This window comes from Falco naumanni, chromosome 10 (assembly GCF_017639655.2).
Source record: "Falco naumanni isolate bFalNau1 chromosome 10, bFalNau1.pat, whole genome shotgun sequence".
Lineage (NCBI taxonomy): Eukaryota > Metazoa > Chordata > Aves > Falconiformes > Falconidae > Falco > Falco naumanni.
In genome coordinates this window covers 11,479,852-11,501,574 of record NC_054063.1, presented here as the reverse complement: position 1 = coordinate 11,501,574, position 21,723 = coordinate 11,479,852, and the positions used below count along the sequence as shown (strand labels likewise).

General features: G+C 40.4%; 1 protein-coding gene across 3 annotated transcripts in view; it reads left to right on the top strand.

Moving 5' to 3' along the window:
• KIAA1549L (KIAA1549 like) overlaps positions 1 to 21,723 on the top strand; it is a 138,161-nt gene that overhangs the window by 73,599 nt on the left and 42,839 nt on the right. For all 3 annotated transcript variants that reach the window (XR_005829997.1, XM_040609357.1, XM_040609356.1), the window contains 4 exons: positions 981 to 1,152; positions 4,602 to 4,765; positions 10,708 to 10,898; positions 14,734 to 14,861. Coding sequence is in view for 2 of the 3 variants with exons in the window: in XM_040609357.1 (XP_040465291.1) it covers positions 981 to 1,152; positions 4,602 to 4,765; positions 10,708 to 10,898; positions 14,734 to 14,861 (655 nt within the window). In the remaining variant the exon portion in view is untranslated. The remainder of the gene's footprint in view (positions 1 to 980; positions 1,153 to 4,601; positions 4,766 to 10,707; positions 10,899 to 14,733; positions 14,862 to 21,723) is intronic.

Here is a 21,723-nt window from a genome sequence, read left to right as displayed (position 1 = left end):
CAGATTTCTTCTAGAGAAGAAGAAATTTCAGAGTAATTTATTAATCTCTCTTATTTAGCAACATTTCCCATTCAGTATTTTGAAATAATCATATTTTGTTTTCTCACTAATTTATCCAATTGGTGCTAGTTGTGGGAGATTCAAAGAGGATCTGTCTACAAAAATTGCATGACAAGATTGGTTTTTTAATTACATGATATTTTTCAAGAACTGCTTGTTGAAAGAGATAAAAAGAAATTACTGCTTTTCTCATTTGCCCACAATTCTGTGTGTTCTCCCACTGAAAGAATGTAAAAGGAGAAACACGTTTTTATTTGCCAAAAGTCTGAACCTTTGTGAAACTTTCCATGGAAGCATGACATATTTTAGTCCACAGCATAGTGAAGAGGAATCACAAAACTCCTTTTCCCTCATCATTAGAGGTGTTTCACAGTTCCTCTAATCTCAGCAAAGACAGAGGTACCGTGTAAAAATTCTGCTGGTGTTCTGCAGAATAAAATGGTGAAAGCATGGTTCTCTACTGTCAGGCTGGAATAAAAGGCAATGAGTATAGAAGTAAAATGTGAGTGGCTTTGTCAACTGCAATATGCAGTAAAGTATAATTTTCAATGTTAGTACAGATTTTAGGAATTCCTTCTTTACAGAGGACTGTAATGTCCAAACATTTGTCCTTTCCTCCTTTTTACTGTGTGCTTTTCTCTAACATAGGGTTTTACCTTGGGATTAGGTTTAAACTTTTTGAAGGCGGCAGTCAGTCCTCGCTAATCTTAATAGCCTGGGTTATCAAGGGAAGAAGCTCTAATCCTGTGAGAATATTTGCATGGAGTTTATGCTTATACTGGGTATTGAAGGAGTTCCCTTGCGCGCGTTGCCTTCAAGTAGCTTCGGGCAGATTTTGCAGTGGAACGATATGAACACAGTTTATTTCTTTCTCTTATTTTCTTTTTTTTTTTCCTTTTTCTTCTTTTTCCCACTGAAAGATGGTAAAAATCCAACGTATCCCAGGACCCAAGGAGCCAGCTGAACTGACATACTATACTTTATACAACGGGAAACCTTTGCTGGGCACTGCAGCTGCCAAAATTTTGAGTACTGTTGACTCCCAGCGGATGGCCTTGACACTGGGTTATGTTATTCAAGTTCAAGCTGATCGTAAGAGTTCCTTTAAAAATTCTGAGGGTTCAGTCTTTTATTTCTTCTTCTTTTTTTTTGTTTTTTTCTTTTGTTTCTAAAAACACCAGTGTAGGTGTGGGGAGCTTCTGTTGATCACACGGGAAATGTCAGGTGCATCTTCCTGAGCAGCTGCTGAGGTTGGGCTGCTCTTTTGCCTGTGGGGGACAGGCTAAGCCTTCATCGTGGTAAATCAAAGCTGTATGCCTATTTATTTAGCCAGTCACTGGTAGATCTAATGTACAACTAATTTTACACACATACAGTTCTATGAACTGAACAACTTTATGGAACTGTAAAGTCAGAGTTAATTCTGATGCTAATAAAAGCATGATGTCACAAGCTAATGGCTACCAGAGCTAAACTGCTAATAAATAACTTAGCCCAAAGGAAAATGCGGAGGGCTATCAAGATGTCCCTTATTTTTGACTGGTTCATAATAATGCAGATTATTTCTATCCCAAAAGGATTATTTTTTTTTAAATAATCATTTTAACTAAGAAATTTGTAAAGTGCACCACGTTTGTTAAAGATGATGTTTAGACCCAAATCAGAAAAGTGGAGGTGAACAGAACTATTTGTGTGCATGGACAGTTTTCAGATTCAAGATATGATAGTATCATTCAGAATAATGTGGCCAAAAAAGTAATCTGTCCTTGAAAAGTAAAGCGTTTTCAAATTTCTCTTTTAAGACGTGCATCAGTGCCTGAGTGATTGTGGCCACAGGTGTTTTCTTTAAAAAAAATAATAAAAAAAATAAATTAATATTCCTGCATAGTTGACCCACAGTCGTGAATAAACCTGTGGTACAGCGTGGAGGGTTTTTTTGTGCAATAGCAGCTTAATGTATGAATCTATACCTTTAGCTAATTGAATTGCTCCTGTTGCTCTAGGTATTTATCCAAATGGAATTAAAATTGTATAATGGACTTCTTTACTGGATCTCCTTACTGGCTAAACAGGATATAAAATGGGACCCCCGGTGCCATTATTTCTGCCTGAAAGAGCAGTGCTATTGAAATAATTGCACGTAATTGTGATAGGAAAAGAAGGGACCACTGTATAACTAGTTGACATATCATCCATAAACATATGATTGAGTTAAAATATTAAAGTATGATATAATTTCCAGAGAATGCACTATATACTGTACCTGATCCTTGATTTGATTATGGTCTGTTACTGACTTTAATTGGACTGAACCTGGGGACCTCCATTCCTGCTCCATAAGGTCTAACATTTACATTCTAAATGGCTTTGTTTTCCATGACGATACTTACTTAAAGTAATTTTTGCTAAAGCAGCTATAGATAATACATAGCACTTTCCTAGCTCTTTGTGCAGTTGTGTGATTTGTACGGGTATTTAGGTAACTGTGACATCTGCTGCTCATGTTCTAACTTTGTACTTCCATGGTCCCATAAGGCAGCCTTGCTCATCTGTAGATTTTCATACAAGTTAAATATGCACGGAGTACTGTAAGAAGAGAATATACAGAAATTGAAATTATGACCCTGGGTAACAGAGATTCTGAAGCTAAGTATTTGAAATGTAGGAGGTAGTGCTATCTTTATACCTTATTATGGAAAAAATAAATTCTTTTCATTTTGGACATGGTATTTGTAGGCTGTCTTTGTATTCCCAAAGAAAATACTTTGTGTGCACTTCATTTTTACTCATTATTTCTGTTACAGCAGAGTGAAAAATTCTGTACCAAAATGCAGTAAGAAAAGACATCTACCCTCAGGAGCTCATAGTCTGGTTAGACAAGACAGACGAATAACAACAAAAAATATGGATGTTCCTGTTTTATAAATGAGGGACAGAGTTATAGCAGAATGAAAGGCTTGCTTCAAAATCTGCTGAAGTCTTACTGAGCTGAATGAACTGTGGATTGACTTACTCAAGGTCACACTGGAAGCTGGTAGCTGAATTAAAGCTGTAAGCCAGGATTCATAAATGCCTGCCTTATTAGCCATAAGGTCATAGTTTCCTCTGCATTCCCTAAAAAGTAGAAGTACCATTTTTCAACAACTGTTTGCTGCTCCCACAATAGCAGTCTGTAATTAAAATTACGTTTATCTGATAAAATTCAGATTCAGTTTCCTTCCCCACAGCCCTTTCATACCCCAACTATATGTCAAAGTCAATAATTTGGAATTGTGCAATTTATTGTCCATTGAAAAGTGAACCTTGAAAGGCTTTAACCTGGCTTTTTGGACAGTCTTTAAGCGTGTGGCTACTGTTACACTGTGTGCAAGATGTGTACCCAGCAGTGCTATTCCTACATCACCCAACAAACTACAATGGCTTTGCAAAAAGTTGTAGATCTACAAAAAACTAGGCTGGAGCTTCTGACAGGCTTTCAGCTGGCTTTTGTAACTGCTGCTAAACAAGACGGTATGCATTTGAAGTCTGATCCTGAAAGATGCTGAGTGCCTCTGACAGCTAATAAGCTCAATGACATTTGGAAGCGCTAGTTCCCTAGGAAATGGGAAAGGCTGCTTTACGCTGGTATTCTCACAATAGCCTGTCCATGCCAGAAACCAGTGGTATGGGAAAATAAATAAAGATAGCATGGTGAAGCCCACGGAATACTTTGCTGAAACAGAATTCAGCATCATAAGGAGATTATCTGGTGTTTTTTCCAGAAAGAAATGAGATGAGATGAGAGAACCAGGGATGTGTCACAGGAGGATCTCTTACGTGTGTACAAGTTGAAGGTTTATGCTAATAGACTTTATTCTGATAAAATGAAATCTAAAATGCTTTAGCATCATTGCGTTTCTGAAATGCACCCTTTTCCTGGTGCCATTACTAGTATATCTGCAAGTAGGTCTTTCCAATCACATTTCCCCTCCTTCAAAAATGATGGATTCATTTTGACCTTAGCTATGATAAAGTATTTCTAGAGCAAAAGAGGAGCCTTTTCGTATTGCCCTGTTGGTATCGATAACAACTATTAGTGTGCTTGTAACTTCACTGTTTTTATAAAAGCTCTGCCACTTTACTCTTGCTGAGCCCGTATGTCTTTGACACCAGGTATGCACTTCATGTGTACACTTTTGACACACATGCTACCTTACTATAAGCTGGTTTAGTGTTTGAAAAATAATTAAGGATTTATTACTGGCATCCTTTTTTCTTTAGTCTGTAAATGAACCAGTGGAGTCATACCTAATATTGCATCTAACTGGGCCTGGGTGTTGATGGCTGCTTTTGCATGTAACTAAGAGAAGAGAGACCAGGGATTTTTGATCAGTGTTGCTGATTCATTTTTTTACTTAAGGAAGACAAGGCTATAGCTAGATTACTAACAAATCCTTTTATATTAATTATTATATAGAGGCAGTTGAAGGCTGTGTTGGAAACAATTTAAATCTTGCGTTTGCGCGGTGAAACTTAACCACCTTGGTTTGCAATTTTCTTAGCTGTGGTGAAGAACCCCCCCAACAACCTGTGGATCATTGCAGCGGTACTGGCTCCCATTGCTGTGGTTACAGTTATCATCATCATCATCACAGCGGTGCTATGCAGGAAGAACAAGAACGACTTCAAACCGGACACCATGATGAACCTGCCTCAGAGAGCTAAAGTGAGTGACTGATCGATCACTAGATCCACCACGTCTGTTTGCTTTCTGAGGGTTTACCTGTTCCTCTGCGAGATGTAGTTGAGGGATTTGGAATTGAAATGGTTGTTACTCAGAAGTTGGATGTTTGCACTTGTCTTGCTTGATACCACCGGTCACAGCAATCGCCCTTCTGTTTTACTTGGGATGTGCCACCTTCTGCTGCAGCTCACCCCTGGCCATGAAGGCAGCAGTGACAGAACAAGCGTTACACAGGGATGTAAGGCGCTGAGCCCTTAGGGCTGAGTAGCCTTTGCTCAGGGCAGTTGCTTCCTTCAGAAAGTTGGGGAAATGGGATGTTATGCTTAAGCCGTGCCAGCAGCTCGTCTCCCGTAGGACCTCATTCTCAGACCCATGGCCTGAGCTGCTCCTACCTGCTCAAGTGGCAACGGCTGAAGCTCCGGGCTCTGGCAGCAGTTCAGACCTGGTCCTAACCAGAAGTTCACCCAGCTGCTAATCCAGGAAAGACGTTCTTTGAATTTTTTCAGAAAGCTTTTCCCACTGCTATTTTATTTTCAGATGTCTTGAACTTTCTAATTTATTTGTGGGTATTGTTGGTTGGGTTCAAATGATTATATTTTCCTTGAAGTTATGAACCCATATCAATTATAAGATGTTTTTTTCCCCAAATCAAATGCATTTCCAGTTTGACTTCCTAACAGAAAAATGTCACAGAATACTAATTCGCCTCTGCAGTGAAAAAAAGTTTGCCATCTCAATGCTACTAAATGGCTCTTAGAGCCACCTAAAGTGAGGGGTTTCTAGCCTACAGAGCCTGTGTGTAAGTCCACTGTTCCTTTGCCTTTTTAGCTGGCTTTGTTCTTTGGCACGGGATTGAAATGATAGATTTTTTCTTTGGTTTCTTAACGCTACAGACAGCAGGATTATTGTGATTTCAGCTCTGTTGCTTCTGCTGAAAAATGTAGATTGGAGGGAGAGCTGAAGGCAGGCATGATGCATATGACAGCTCTTTTCTCCTCATCTTCGGTTAGTTGCAGATGGGTGCAGCTGGTGCCAGCTGGACAAAGACATTTGTATCAAAAATTATGTGAAAAAGACATTTCCATTTTGGTTCCAGTATGCTCATCTATTTTTTTGATGTTATCAAACTAGTGTTAAGAATAGATCTGCAAAAGTGAAACGAGCAATATCACAAACACAAACAAAAATTAATACCACTGCAGCGATATCATATAACGTCCCATTGAAACCTCTAAAATGCAAATCCTACTTTATTAGGGGCTGTTGCAAATACTACGTACCACTTGCTTCTTCTTAAATGTGATCTTAGTCCCAGTTAAAGTACAAAATGAGGCTAATTTTGTATGTTGTTTTGAGCTGACCATCATTATGGGATGCTTTACAGCTGAAGAAAGTTGCTATTTAAAAACATCCACTGCTGGTTCAAGCTACAGCACAGAAAAAACTTAAATGTATTTTAATATTTGAATCCATAGTTGTCATTCTAAAAAGAAAAAGCTGAATTTTGACTTTTCCTGAGAAATCAGATTTAATCAGGCTATAAGATACATAGTCAGCTTAAAACCTGTTCAGTCAGGTTACATTTGCATCATCAGTCAATGTCATCAGGCCGGAGTTGGATCTGCAGAACAAAATAATTGCTGCTGAGCTCCCAGCATCCACACTATACTAATTTCAGGAGTTTTCCATGTAGACTTGCTCACATTTGCAGTTGAAGTGTGGGAGGTCCGCTTCTAGAGTGCATTTCCCCTTTTTAGTATATTTTGAGACTCCATAAAATTTCATTTAATTCATTATATGAAAAGTGATGCATTTAAAAGTGAAAGCTAAACTGCTTTCCGTTTAGTTTCACAATGATGGCTCTATCAAAAAGGTTCAGCCAGGTCTGATTAAGAGTATATGCTGGTATATAGACTGTGGAAAATAAATTCTGCAGCGGGATTGGGAATGGACTGGTTACTCGTTTTGTCATTCCTGATTTCAGCATCTTTATGTAAAATAAAGCAAAGAGCCGTGTTTTGGAAAGATAATGAAATAAGGTCATTTGGAAAAGAACAGTTTTAGTTTTGTTTTTAATTTCAGCATGAGGGATATCAGGGATAGTGGTAATTACTTGAACTGTAATTGCTACATTTTATGCAGTGTGGCAATACAAACAGCTGACGAACACATCTCTATATCACATTTTAAATGAATATATTTTATTTCATGGCTAACAAAGTGCCTGAGACTGCTTGATTGATGCTGACTCTGTTCTCTAAGTGGAGTCACAGCAAAGTGATTTTTAGTTTAAGAAGCAGCTTTAATATTTTGTTTCTGTGCGTCTGAGACTTGCTGTTGAATCACTGGAGCAATTTGTGATTACCTTTTGAACACCTGGCAAACTGTGTAGAAAGGAAAAGAGAAGAACATAGGATACCCCCAGCCTTGGATTTCAGCTGATGTTGTTTTCAGTGGTGCCATCCTGTGTGTTCGGATGCCAAAAGTCCTGTACCAAGGGGACTGGCAGAGCGGAGCTGCCTGTTCATTGCTGCAGTCCTGTTGCTGCTGGGAGTAGCAGGAGGCTGCAGGTCCTCGCAGAGCAGAGCTGCCTGCCACGTCCCTCCGGAGGCGCACGAACGCAGCGCGGAGGGGTAATGAAACGTTTAGCCTCAAATATCCTTCTGTAGCTGGGGGAGGTGATGTGACATAGCAGCAGGATTGCTGCCTGCGCCTGGTAATTAAGGAATGACTTGTTTTGTTGTAACAGGCTGAAGGCTACGTAACTGAAGTTTAAAAAACGACCTCTCGTACGCAGTGTAGTTCAGAATATCTTTCTTGGGAATTGTGTTGCTGTTCTGAATTACCTTAGCAGTCATGGACATCTGGACTGAGTTGCAGGGGAAAGGGACTGTTACTATTTTTTTCAATTGGCTCTCCAGTTGTAATATTAAAAGTAGGCTAAATTCAAATTGGTGAAATTCTGGTGGGAATTTATTTTAATGTTCTTCCAATGCTGTTTTTATTTTAAGCAACTGTTTTTTACCTTGGGGTTTTGGATAGATGTTCGCTTTTACCTCCCTTGCTTTCTAATTCACAGCATGCTTTTTTTTAAAAGGCTGTAATCTGATTTGTCACCTTTCCTTTCTTTTAGAGCATGAAAGAGCAAGCTTGCAGGTAAACAGAGATAAGATCTGCAGTCTAAGACCCGCAAGCAAAAGCAAATACTGCAGGCCATGAGAAAACAACCACTAACAATTTGATAAAGGGCATGGCAAAAAAAAGATCAGATGGGAGAAACTGCCAGTGTATACGTGTAGAGGGGAGGGACCAATCATCCTTTTTGCTTTTTGGTTTTTTTCCTTCTGATTTTATTTTTTTGCTTTTTTAAAATATCAGTGTCTTTTTTTATGATCATTACAAGGAAAAAAGTCCTGGAAACAACCCCCTATATTCAATCTGCCCCTTGCCAGGCAATGTAATTTAATGGTCTCATCATTAATTTATTATTTCAAAAACAATATTGAAATCCCAGTCCTTAGGTCTTTCTCAGTATTTTGGCTGTATGGGACATCTATGCTTGCAGTGCTTCAGCAGTGCCTGATCATGATTTAGCCTTGCCAGTTCCCTTCAGGAGTGGTAAAACCATCTGCTCCTGTGGGCTTTTACAGAGCAGGGTTCCAAGATCAAATTTTATTTAACACAATATGTCCGCTGATGAGGATGGCTTTTTCAGCTCTTCCTTTAGTGCACTTTATTACTAGAGATGGTGGTAAGTAGAACTCAGATTAAAATAATCCTTCATTTTCTCCCTTTGGCAGATCCGAGCTGGGACTCTGCAGAGTTCTTTAGTAATTCTTATGTTCTGCTGCTTCTGGTTTGGTTTTGTTTGGTTTTGTTACTTATTAAAAAAAGAAAATTAAGATAGGAAGTACAAGTTGAAACTTCTACTCTTTCAAAGGCATGGAGGGAGAAATAACTGATTTAATCAGCTTTTCTCTTTTGTTACTTTTTTTTGCAGAATATCTGGGAGGGTCTTGACTAATACAGAGGATAAGGTCGCAAAGCATCCTTTTGGTTAAAAATATTACTCTCTAGGCTGTCGGGCAGCAGTTCATCCTAGCTGTCCTTTACTTAGCCTCTGCTTCCCCTGTCTTAATTCCCTTCTCTTCCTTCATTTCCTCCCTTTGTAGCTAATTTGGTGGCTGCTTTTGTGGTACCCTGCTTTCAGAGGAGGGCAAGCAGAAGGCTCTGTCAGGGGCGATATCATCATGACTTGCCATGGGGTGGTGATGGAAAATTGGCATTTCTCTGATATGTTGCAAGTCCCATCGTGGTAATGCGCGGAGACCTCTGCTCTCCCAAATCAGCATTAGCCCAGCTAGTGTCATCTTAATTCAATGAAGCTATTTCCAGAGTAGTGAAGTACAGGAGCACATTAGAAATCATCAGCCTCAGTTCAAACCGGAGATTGGAAATGCAATGCAGATCCCCATAAACAAAAAGCATGTTTTGTCTTGTTTTAAAAACCAGAAGACAGCTCCATTATTTTCAGACTGAGATCGCCTATGAAATGCATCTGTATTTATAGCTATAACCCAGATTTAGTAAGGGACAGAACAAGAGAAAATGTTTTTTTCAGAGCTCATCCTTTTTCTGTGCCATCAGCAAATTTTTTTTATCCAGCTGATTTTTTTTCTGGAACCAAAATATTCAATGACAACATGACAGGAACCTGAGAGAGGCTATTCAGTTATTAACTGTCTAATTCTATGTGTTTCCCAAAGTATGCTTGAGGGTTAAAATCACCGCTGCTCACCTTTGAAGTGTTTCATGTTGCTTTTTTAGCATTCTGTCAATAGTCATTGTACTTCAGGAAGAGCATCTTCCCAGGTTCTGGTAAATTTATTCAATTTAGTGTAGCAAGAACATTTTTATGTATTATATTTTTTTCCAGAGGTGGTCAGGAATTTCTTTGAGTCATTTATTTTTCATATATTTTTTCTTTTTTTCTGATAGAAAATGCAGGTTGGTTTTGTGTGGTTTTTTGGTTGTTTTTTGTTTGTTTGTTTCTGGTTTTCCCCCCCCCCCCCCTTTTTTTCTTTCTTTTTTTTTTTTTTTTTTTTTTTTTTTTAATTCCCCCAATAGAAAATGCAGTTGGGAAATTTCAGTTTGCTAAATTTTTTATATTTTTTCCTTAAGAGAACCTCGCTTTCCGTGGCTGTGTTGCCCAGAAGGTGTATGTCGGTTCTGCTTTTTCCTTGCGGAGGCAGCAGGGAAACCCTGGCCGGGCTTGGGGGAAGGAGAGGCTGGGCACATGGGCTCGGCTGCCTGGCTGCAAGGCTTCTGCAAATGCCACTTCCCAGGAGAAACAAGTGAAGTCAATAACAACCTTCCCAGTAGGCAACTTGCAAGCCAGGGGAAATATAATATCACTGATAAGAAAAAAATCCTTTCCTAGAAAACGTTGCCCATGAAACTTTGATGCGTACCTTTTACATGGTCTTGATTTGGAACAAATTACTCCCATTCTCTTAGGAAACACCTGATTTTTGTCAAAGTTTTCTATTTGCTGTATGGTCTTATTTTATTCCTGCATAATTTCTTCTTCCATATGCTCATTCTTCTGTTGTCTGTTAAAGGGATTTCTAGGAATGTTATGGTAGGATAAGAGAGGGTAGCCAAGATCAATTTTGTACTTACTGGTCATGTTTAAAATATGTGGAATGGAATTAAAATGTGTGGAATTCCACATATTTTAAACATGTGGAATTGGTTTGTTTGGCACTCATATGGCAATCTACATATTTTTACCTGTCACTTACGTAATTAAAGAAGTTAAGGGTAGTGGAAAATTTTATATCGAAGTGGAAATTATATATTAACATATGACACATGCTTGAAATGTCTTTTTTTTTTTTTTCCTCCTGTTTTTTTTTTTGCAGCCAGTACAAGGCTTTGACTATGCCAAGCAACACTTAGGTCAGCAGGGAGCTGAAGATGAGGTTTTACCTGTAACTCAGGAGACTGTTGTACTTCCACTTCCAGTTAGAGATGCTCCTGCCTCCCAGGAGAGAGAAATTACTCAGGATGGGAGCACCATCAAAACCGCCAAATCCAACGAAACGAGGAAAAGGTACGGTCTGGCATGTTTCCACACAGGGGTGGAATAGGGTACATGCTGCTGGTTGCTTAGGAAGAAGCTGTAAGGTTTGGCACCCAGGCTCTGTGCGCGGCAGATGGTTCCTCCATGATGAATTCTTGGCATAACGCTGGTCTGTGCTGGATGGGTAAGATTACTGCAAAATACAAGATAAAGTGAAGTCTTCACAGATTGTAGGGGAGGTAAATGGGAAGTGGCTCTCACATGCGTGCTGGTGTTGTACAAGAGAAGAACCCAAATGAAATATGGGATCTGGAGCGCAAACACCAATCATGTCTGAAATGAACCCAAAGACAGGAGCTTAGACACTGTAAGTTGCTGTAGCTCCACTGACAGACTCTGCCACTCCAGAGTCGGAACCAATGTCTTCATCAGCAGAAAGGCAAACCCTAAACATCCATTAAATTTTGGAAGACCTTTAGATCCAAAGCATTTACAGCAGGACAAAACTTTTGAGAGTGTAAGAACAGACTACATAACATCCATGTCTGGGCTAAAGTGTCCCAGGTTTGCAGTTGCATCGTAATAAGTCTACAGGGTTGTGGGATCACAGATTCAAGGTCCCCAGGAAGCTACCTGCCTCTTTGTCTTCTCCAGTGCAGGGTCAAATATACCCCTGCCTTTATCCCACTTTTTTTTTAAAGTTTTCCAGTGGTGGGTTGATCACAGCCTCCTCAAGCAATCTGTTCTTCACTGCCTTTCCCGTTAGGAAGTTTTACCTCATGTCTACCCTAAACCATCATCAGAATAGCTGAAGGTCATGATTTCTCATCTTGGTCATCTCAGGCAAGGGAAGTAGATTATCCCTTTATCCTAGCTGCTGTGTGTGCTTCAAGTTCATTTTTCCTTGTCTCGCTCTCCTTGAAATTAATTTCAAGCAGAGGATCATCGACATTTTATTGTGGAAGAATGATACTGGAGGGAAGAGAGAAAAATAAAACTGTTAAGTAAGGAGCCTGAATAGGGGTAACAGTTGTCTAATTTGCTGACATTACATGGTCCTTGCCTCTTGAAGGGACTTTAACTTAAGAGTATCTGGCTAGTGCACAGAAATTCTATAGAAAATCAAGTCCTCATAGCTGAGTCACCTTATCTTGTACTTTGCACAATGATATTTGCCCCTCTGGAGTAATGGAAACGTTTGGAAACCTTGGCACAATATTGCTGTATGCCGTGACAGGGATGCGCTGGAGCCATCTGCAGCGGTGAGAGGTGCTGCTCTGGAAGGAGCAGGGCTGGAGGACTTGGTGCTGCTGCTTGTCGTGGCAGGTAGACCTCCCCGTTGGTCATAAGCTGAGGTTTTCCCTACAGAAAAGTGGGAACAGAAGGATCCTGAGCTGGCGTCTGGTTTGGCATACTTTGCTGGTTGTACAGTAAATCACTTGGAATATGGAGAAAGTTGTCTGCGGGGTGTGCCAACAGAGGAGTAAGCCAGCTGAGAACTCCCCCGGTTCCTGGCTTCACTGGGTTTGGTGTAAACTTATTCTGCCCTTAAATGTCAGCACCTTGTGGTTGACACCGTAAATCGCTTGACCCACAAGAGTCAGGTTGTATAGTCTGTGTGAACCAAACAGCACTCATCCCTTTGGGAGTCTCCCGTCCTCTGATGAACAGAGAAATGGAAGATGGCCATGACACCGGCTGGGGCTGCTGGTGCTGGTAAAGTTTTGCAGGAATTCTTCTTTAAAATATTTTGAAGCCTTTCCAAAGCCATGTGTAAATACATGCACAAAATGTAAACAAGCCTTACTAATTAATCCTCTAACAAAAGCGATTAAGCACTTCACTATCCATTGAATGAGTGCAGAAATCCCCCTCTGCTTAATCTGTGCAATTTTAAACAAACATCGATAAGCGAACTTGATCCAGGAATTCACAGGGAAGTTGTTCTCATTATAAAATGTGTTGAACCTTGGTGCCTTTCTAAGCAAATAACTCCGAGGTAGTTTTGCCTCCTTCAGGGTGATTACTTGAGCGAGTGAGAACATGCGGAATGTTAGCCTTTTTTCATTCCCAGGAACTGTGTCTGGGGATGGAGTTTAATGGTTTCTGAAGATGAAGAAATATTTCTTGACCTTTACATATTTGCTTTTTCATCCAGGATACTTTGCAGCCTGGAAAGGTCAATTTAAATCAGACTGCCATGAAGTGGCTGATAACTGATCAGAATATCTTCTCTGATATTACCACTGAAGGCAACTTCACAGTTAATAATCTGATGGCCACTTAAAAAAGAATGAATATTTTGATTAGCGGTAGCAGAAATCATAGCGCAAGCTACCTGTGGTCACTTCTTTTCTGTGTTGGCAACTGGAGCAGAGTTTCTGCAGGTGTTGGTCTGTCCCTGGATGATTTTTTTTAGTAGGCTGGGCTTAGTCATTAGCAGTGACAGATGGGTTTATAGGGGAGAAACGCTGCTTTTCAAGACTATTTATTCTCAGTTGAATTTCACAAGAAAATCTTCAGGCTGGGATGAGCTAGCTGGGTTCATGCTGAGTTTTTCTAAAGCCCTGTAGCTGGAAAGAGCCTGTCTGAAATTATATATATTTCCACCTAGGCTGTCTTCAAAAGAGAGTCCCTGAGAATTACTTCTCTGTCCTTTCCTGTTCTGACCACAGTAAATGGCCTCCACTTACACCAGACAGGGCAGTCAGAACTGGAGGTAAAAGAATGTTTCAGGCTGGCAGTATAGTACTGGCAATAATTTACAGGATGGTTTTTACAGTTGTTTTGCTTTAGTACCATTTTCTGGATATACAGCCACTGTGACAGCAAGAGAACTTGATTTGATTTTTTTTTTTTTTTTTTTGCTCGGTATATGGAAGTCCTTGTGACTGAGTCCATATTTTTCACCAGTGCGACCTCTTTACATTATCCTGCCATTGGCCGTGACAATTCAGCACAGACTATGGATAGGTGCTGAGTAACTATACGGGTCCTGTAGGTCATTTTCATGCCTGTTGTGGCAACTTTCACATGTAGAAACAACCTGACACCATGCCTGGATGTGGAGCAGCACCAAATATAACGTTTTTTACTTTGGCCTGCTTTTCCCAGCTTGTGCATTAGGAGTGATTTGCCCATCCCAAAAAGAAGAGGACTGGTGCTGGGACCTTGCTCCCAGTGCAACCCGGAGTTACGCTGCTCGGTTTGTCCTTGCTCCTGGTTGGGGCTGAGCGCCCGCAGCGGTTCTACTCTGCCCTCCCTCCTCCCCCTGTGCGGGGACCAGTTTCAGGGCAAGGATATGCAGTGGCTCAGTAAAACAAGCATTTTCTTAGGGGATTCAGCAAATAACAGTGCTGGTCAACCTGGGTTATGTGCAAAAAGAAAAAAAAGGAGAATTTTCTTATTGCATTGTGTGTGCGTAGGTGTAAAGCGAGTGACTGAATTTTGCATTGTGGCTGCCAAAACAGCGGAGCCTAAGTGCAGGCTAAATAATAAAGGAATTAGTTTAGCCATATATACAAAAACAAAGGTCTGCTTATTTTAACTGTATACATGACACTGAATTGGTAACAGGATTTTTTGTCCTCTGCAGTGCTGCTTCTGTCATTGTGGGGGTTGTGCATGAGGAGCAGTTGCATTCGGTGCCCATCAACCCTGAACTAATTGAGAAGTCGTGTTTTCTCCTACTGTCGCCCTGTGCCTGCCTTTACTATGTTGCTGTGTGCAGTTTATATTCTGTCTTCTTTTGGTACAAAATCAGACTTGAAAACTCAGTGATGCAAACTGTGTGAACAAAATAACCTTGAAATGAGGTTTATAAGGAAGAACTCACATCCTCCCTTGTTGCTATGGTTACTTTCAGCCGGTCCCCGAGTCAGAATGGCTCCATCATCAGCAACGGGTCGGGAAAGCCCAGCTCCAGCCGGAGCTCCCTCCAGAAAGTAATGGCACCACAAAAAGTGACAAAAGATGAAGGAAGGAAAAGAAACGGTGAGAAGTCTTTTTTGAAAGATGCTTGCAGTCGCCCCTGTGGCTGTGCCCACACAGGGCATTGGCTGTATTGAAACCATCTTCCTATACTTTCAGCAGTACTTAGGCATTTTCTGTTTGTAGCTGGTTTATTGTTTTGTGGGTTTTTTTCTTCTTTTTTTCTTTCCTTTTTTTTTTTTTTTCCTGCTAGAACTGTTTCTCAGTCTCATGTGGTACAGTATGCTATTTGCTCTTTGTGTGGGCCTTTGCAAGTTTTCTTTATTTTTTCTTTTTTTCTTTTTTTTTTTTAAATACCAGTAAACTAATGAAGATGTGATGCTGCTCAGTAGGTGGACGGGGTTTACAGCTTTTTTTCTGTGTAGAGCCCTAAGATATTAATTTGCATTACTGCTGTTGCTAAGCTGGCCCAGATCTGATGAAGATGAATTAATTAGGTAAAAACTGATTTGAGAAAGCATGAGGCATCCAGAGCCTCAACTTTCTATCTCTTATCATCCTTGTCATACTTCTTGTTATTAACACTGTCGGCTTTTCCTGCTGCACCTAGGATGTTACGTTGGTTGTCTCTTTACCACCTTGGTGGTTGGTGGTGACCTTGTGACTTGAGATGTATCAGGAACACCTGATGAGAGTAGAATTCAATCTGCTTGCTTCTTTGCCTTTCTTTTGTCTGTTTCTCTGATTATTTCTCCTGAGTTATAGCTTTGCTTCTATAGCTGTGTTTTCCATATGAATAGAGAACACTGTGGCTGAACCAATTGATCGCTTCCCTCTAAAGGGAGGGAATTAAACTGGATGTGGTCTCATCAGATTCTGTCATGAATACAAGTCCATAATTCTGCTTTGTTAAAAATGTAAGTGTGGATGGAAGGACTTGGGTAAAGAGAAAATCTTAGTATAGATCTCCTTTCTCCAGTAAATCACCTGAGTAACCTCTGTGGAGCATTCTGATGGCAACCCTGGCATCGCATCATATAATCTCTTGATGATTGTTATGACTAATTCTAGTCATACACCAAGGCTTTGCTGCTTTAAGAGGAATACAGTGCAATATAGACACACATACAAAGCACCAGAGATGGTCTGTACAGCAAAATCATACGGTGTTTTTTAAGCATCCTCTGTTCTTTCCATCCATGTACCGTAGAGCGTGGCATCTTGTGGGGACCATAGAATTGATACAACTGCAGTACTCTGTTTTTAAATAGCTTCACTTTATGCACATCTGCAAATTCACACAGAGAAGTTGTTAATTTTCTTTTGTTATGTGTTTGTCACCAGTACTGTTTTCTTCTGACAGACCTGTCACTTTACTGATTGCTCCAGACCTTAATAAGTATTCTGACTGGTCTTTCTCAGAGGCCTTTTTTTTTTTTTTTTTTTTTTTAATTAGACAGCAAAACAGTGTTTCATGGTTCTAACTTTCAAGGATTATAATTATTTTTTCACTGTTTCAAATTTAGCTTGTTTTATGAGATAACAGCACTTATGGTTTCCAAAATTAAAAGCTGTAATTCATGCTGGTTTTCTTTTTTCCTTCTCTACCCAGGAAAGCCAATATTCAATAACAATGTCAGGTGATGTTTACATATGTAGGCAAAATAATTTAGTGAGCTTTTCCTTTGTTTGTTTTTGTTAGATTTAAAATCTTCAAAGAAAATTGGTAAGAACTTCCAGTTCCTTTGTTAAAGGTTTGACTGACACCTAACATCCTTTCTTCTGATCTGGGCTGCAGTGTGTTTCTAGAACACACATGTGCTACTTAAACCTTTCAATGTAGTATAAGAGCATACTGATCCTTTATTTTAAATATTAATTTCAAGATGATTTTAGCTTCAACTTTATTTGATAACAATAACTATGCACTTTTCAAATTATGTTGGAAAGCTTATAAACTTCTTTATTTATGTCTGTCTTTCACCATCTCTCTTCTGTCTTCTGAAAAAAGCCTGAATAATGATGTTACTTCATATGGTCAAAGTGCTCCTTGTTCGAAGCAGCTGAATGATTTTTAGTTCTAGCACCACAGGGAAAATATCTTTAGTATATACTCCATCCATATGGTGGATTCTTGCCATTTGTTCCTACTGTGTGCTGGCATCAAGAGCTTGAGCTCCCATGGCAGAAAGGAAGAGCAGTGTTTGTCCATTTAAAAAGTAGTAGTCGAGCATACATAGAAAATACAAAATAAAAAAGAAAGGCTGTTTCTGTCTCACTATTCTGGCTTTGAAGGAACCTGTGCATGAAACTCCTTACCTGCGGAGCCCTCCTGGAAGAGCCTTCAACTCCTTCTGAAGGAACTGCCTTTACTTGACTGCCATGGCCCTAAAGGATCACCTGGCAGTTTCCAGGCACAGATATGAAAGGGAATAAATACATTGTTCCCTGGTAAATAGATGGGGACATCTTAGCTGTAGGCGCATCTTTTAAGATCTGTTGAGGAGAATTTGCATATACGATCCTTTCGGAACAGCTACTGAGAAGAAAGATATGATCGTGGGAGATGAAATCGCCTCCCTATTACCAGAATTACGGAGCTGTCCCCACGTTTATTCTTACACACATGTGCAGATGTGTTTTTGACTTTTGAGTTTTGCAATCCCAAATGCCTATTGAAATTGAAATTAAAAAAATCTAATCAAGGCACACATTACTTTTCATCACAGAGCTTACGCTTTGTTCCCCAGTGCTATGATTACAAACACTACTGTGATCACTGATATTTTGTTCTTTTCAAAGGGTTTTGCCTTTATCCAGTGTGATTAGCATCAGTAGAATGTTGGCTGGTTTTCATTCCAGTTTAAGAAAGAAGCTGCTTCTCCTGGTTGTTTGCCTGAACCTGCTCCAGCTCCCCATCCTGGTTGTAGGCTGACACATCTCATGCGCATGACAGCAAAAGCAGCCACATATTTTCTTCTCTGAAAATCAGCATCTTAAAACTGGAATGAATCCCTTGATGGTCACATGTTTGATTTGGGGACTCCAAGTTAGAATGGCTCATTAGTTGCCATAGTTACAGACCAATTTTAGATTCTATTTCTTGCTGACATTTAGTTGCACGGAAAATGACAGCACTGGATGTTACCTCAGTACGTAAACTCTATATGGCTTGTATCAAAATTGACTCCAAATGGAGTGTGTCAGGGCTGCGAATGAACAATGTGCAACCAGCATGGACTGACAGGCTTGGCTTGAAGACCTGATCTTTTGGAGGATCAGGAGAAGTCTTCAGTTGAGCCTTATTTCTATAGAAAATACCAATAAAATACCTACTTATGTTAAAGAACGATAAAGATTGGTAAGGTAATTGCATTTTTTCCTTTTATTTTCTAACAGAAAACACTTGTTAGTATTTTAATAGGAAATTTCTTTCTAAAAGTTGATGAGTTCTGCTTTCGTTTACTTTAGACACGTGAAAAAAAAACCCAAAAAACCCCAACCTTTTTTTAAACGTGCCCAACTGCACCTGTTTAGAGGACTGTGAGATGGATGAATCAGCCAGCAGAGGTAGTGGCAATTTCCGAGATGGGTTTGTAAGAGAGTGAGGAAGAGAACGACAGGATATTAGCACTTCCACCTGCTGTTCTATCAGGCCAAGCATCATTTGGGGAGAAGAAAATGGCTGAATGCACTCCTACTTAAAGAACTGTAGCAGCCTACAGTAAAAGCTTTCCTTTCACCAGCTCCTCCGAAATGAAGTCAGTGAAAGTTATGTGGGTTGGTTTTTCCACCTTTAAGTGCTTGCTCTTGCAACCTTCTCGTTAGCATGTTTGGGAGGGTGTGATTACTTGTTTGTTTTGAGAAAGACAAGAGCTTTAGTTTGCCGGCAGTTCTTAATGAAGCATGTGACTCACTGTCCTTTGGGCTGAGAACTTGAATAGTTGAGACCAGGTTTGTACTTGAACCTGATCATCACAAAAGAACACGCATCACAGGTGGAGATGCACAAGCATCTTTCTCAAAGAGTCAAACTTCCTTTTCTCCTTCTAGGAATCCCAACTGGAACGCTTCTTCTCATCTTCCAAGCATTTGGACATTGTCTTTAAAAATAGGTGTAACTTTTTAGAAGTCTTTCAGTGAAGGGCCTCACTCCTTTTCAAAATATCCATCTTTAAGACTCTGGTTTTCTCTGTCCAGGCAAAAGCTGTCATATAAATTTTTAATTCTCTTTTCCTTCTGGTTTTTTTTTGTAGGAATATCTGAAAGTCAGGTGCCTGCAGGAACAAAGTACTGGGGAGGAAAACTTGGCTGTATTATTCGCTTAGCTAAAATCAAAGGGATTTTTGGATGTAACTCAGCCCAACTATGACACGCTGCCGCCTTTACTCTACAGAAGTGCAGACCACCGGTTTTCACAGGCTGATGTGGCAGCCTAGCATCAGAGCCAGCTTTTCTGAATTTCTGAGCAGTTGTCTGTACAGACTCAAATTAAACCGAATATGGCACCAGCAACTGAATCCAGTAGCAGCGATGCAGCAGTCTGCTTTGACAGTTAGCTAGAGGATCTGGTGTAACTGAGCAAACATCCTGCACCTGCTTTTTCTGTGCTGGGTGGGGTGAAACTCAAGTTAGGCTGGGAAGGGGCTTCATCTTGCCAAAGTTTGGTCCTTTAAAATTGGCTTCCTAATCTAACCTAACCGGGTAGGCTCTCTAGTGACTTCAGAGGGTCACAGCTCACTGGGACAGTCCTCTCTGCTCTGGAGGTATTTGCCTCTCTCTTTCCAGTAAGGAAGGAACCCAGACAACTGCGTTGGAGCGCATGTGCACATCTGCAGTGAGATGATTACCTTTCATGATGCCTGTGTCTGAAAGGCTGAGAAATCAGAGTGCTAGGAAGAGTTCATGGTGTAGGGAGAGGACTCTGTTCTTTTCAGTATTCATTGCCTCATCCTGAAGTATTAGCTTCATTTGCCCCAGAAGGTGTTAGTGGGGATCTTGATCTAACTCTTTACCCCCTCACAGTAAACTCTTAGGCTTTTCTGGGGTAATTTCCTGACATGTAACCATAAGGGGATTATAAAGAAGAATGAACAAAATCCACTTGTTCAGCTGAAATCAGACTTATTGGCACCAGCCAATATTCAATTCTTTCTGAGCCTCCCAGATGCTTTACATGTTGATTTTTTTTTTTCCTCCAAAGATTTCAGCTTGTGCGACATAGCCTAATGTTTCCGCACACTGCTTCCATTTCTTCCACTGTCTTGTGTGTGTGTTTTAAATATAGAGAGCACAGTGACCCTGTTAGCATCCTGCTGGTGACTGTTCTTTCAGCTGTAGCCACTGCCATTTCTTGCTGTTTTCGCCACTTGGTTTTGGTTTGCAAGAGGCAGCCGGGTGTTGTAACCTATTCTGTGAACTTCTGAGCTGCTTCACGCTCCTACAACAGCAAAAGATGCCGGTGCTCCACTGCCTCTTTCCCGGGAGAGAGAGGGAGAACAGCAGCAACTCCAAGCTGTTCATGCCACGTGAGTGGGGCCACCCGGGTGCTGTATTCACAGGCATGGTAGGACTTGCATAAAGTCAGTGGAAAATACTTGGTTCCTCTCTTAAGTCAGCATGGCTAAGGCAGCTTGCTTCCCCTCCACCCCCACCCCCCTCCGAGCCCACCCCCCTCCAAGCCAGTCTTTTATTGCTTTTCTCATGGCAAGAAAACACCTTATTCTGTGTTGCTAAGGTGGCCGTTGCAGCAGATCTCTGAAGCAGCCAGGATCTGCAGGTGGTTGTGCAATTAAGTATTTCTTAATTCACATCTGCCTTCCCCTCCGGATGAGCTTTACTCTGCCACTAATTGAGTCTGACAAGTTTTCATCCAAGCAACGATGCAAAGAGCGTGTAGATGTTCATGCCATCAGATCCAGTGGCAGTCTGGATGGTTGTGACTTTTCACTAACGTCAGCATTGAAGATGACATATGTACAATTTCTGCAAAGCTTTTTAAAACTCATAGAGTTTTATTAAAGAAGTGGCTTTTGTTGAAGGTTCTCATGCCTTCCCTATCTTCTTTGTGTAGTTGTCATCCTTGTCAGGTAAATAATTTTTTTTAAATTATTGGACATGCCTAGGATGGTATTACAGAAGTGCCAGCCGAGAAAAGGGGGCTGTGATGGATTCTCTACAAACATTATGAAATACACAGGCTCCTTTTGAAAGACTTTGGTATTTGAATTGATGAGGCAGGTGTGGCTGGAGGAGAAGACATAACCACAGAGAGAGCTATCCTTGCTTCTGCTTATAAGGACTTACATATAGAAAAAAAATTCTATATAAATATCTAAAAATAGCCTTATATAAAAAATCTATATAAAATTTCACTAAAAAAGTGAATGAAACAAGCAACTAATAGACGAGTAGACACCCCATGTATAAGGTTGTATAAAACCCCTGCATATATATGCATAAATACCAGTTTAGAGATCTCAAGCAACCTGCTCAGGTAGCTCCTATATCGGGCTCTCAGGCACACCCCGGACTGCAACAGCTCAGACGCATGGCCTGGCATTGTGTATGAGAAAATAATATCCAGGAGGAGGTGTGAGCAGCTGTCTGCTTCTCTGAAGGTATAATACTTGTGCTATTCATGAATTTAAAAATTAAATTGCGCTGTCTCACAGCTGAGTGTAGTTTGGAAAGGGGGTGTGTGTGCGCACAAGTATGTTCTCTGTTACACTGCAGTTCTTACAGAGAGGTATTTCAGTCTTGAATAGGTTCAGATACTGATGTTGGGAAACTTGTATATTTTTTTTTAGGCTCATAAACTCCTTCAGGAGCATGCGCTTTGTTAGTGATGTAAGAGCTCTTGTTCACACCTTCCTGGAGATAATCAGCTAACAAAGGGAGTGATTTAGATTATGTAAAAAAATTC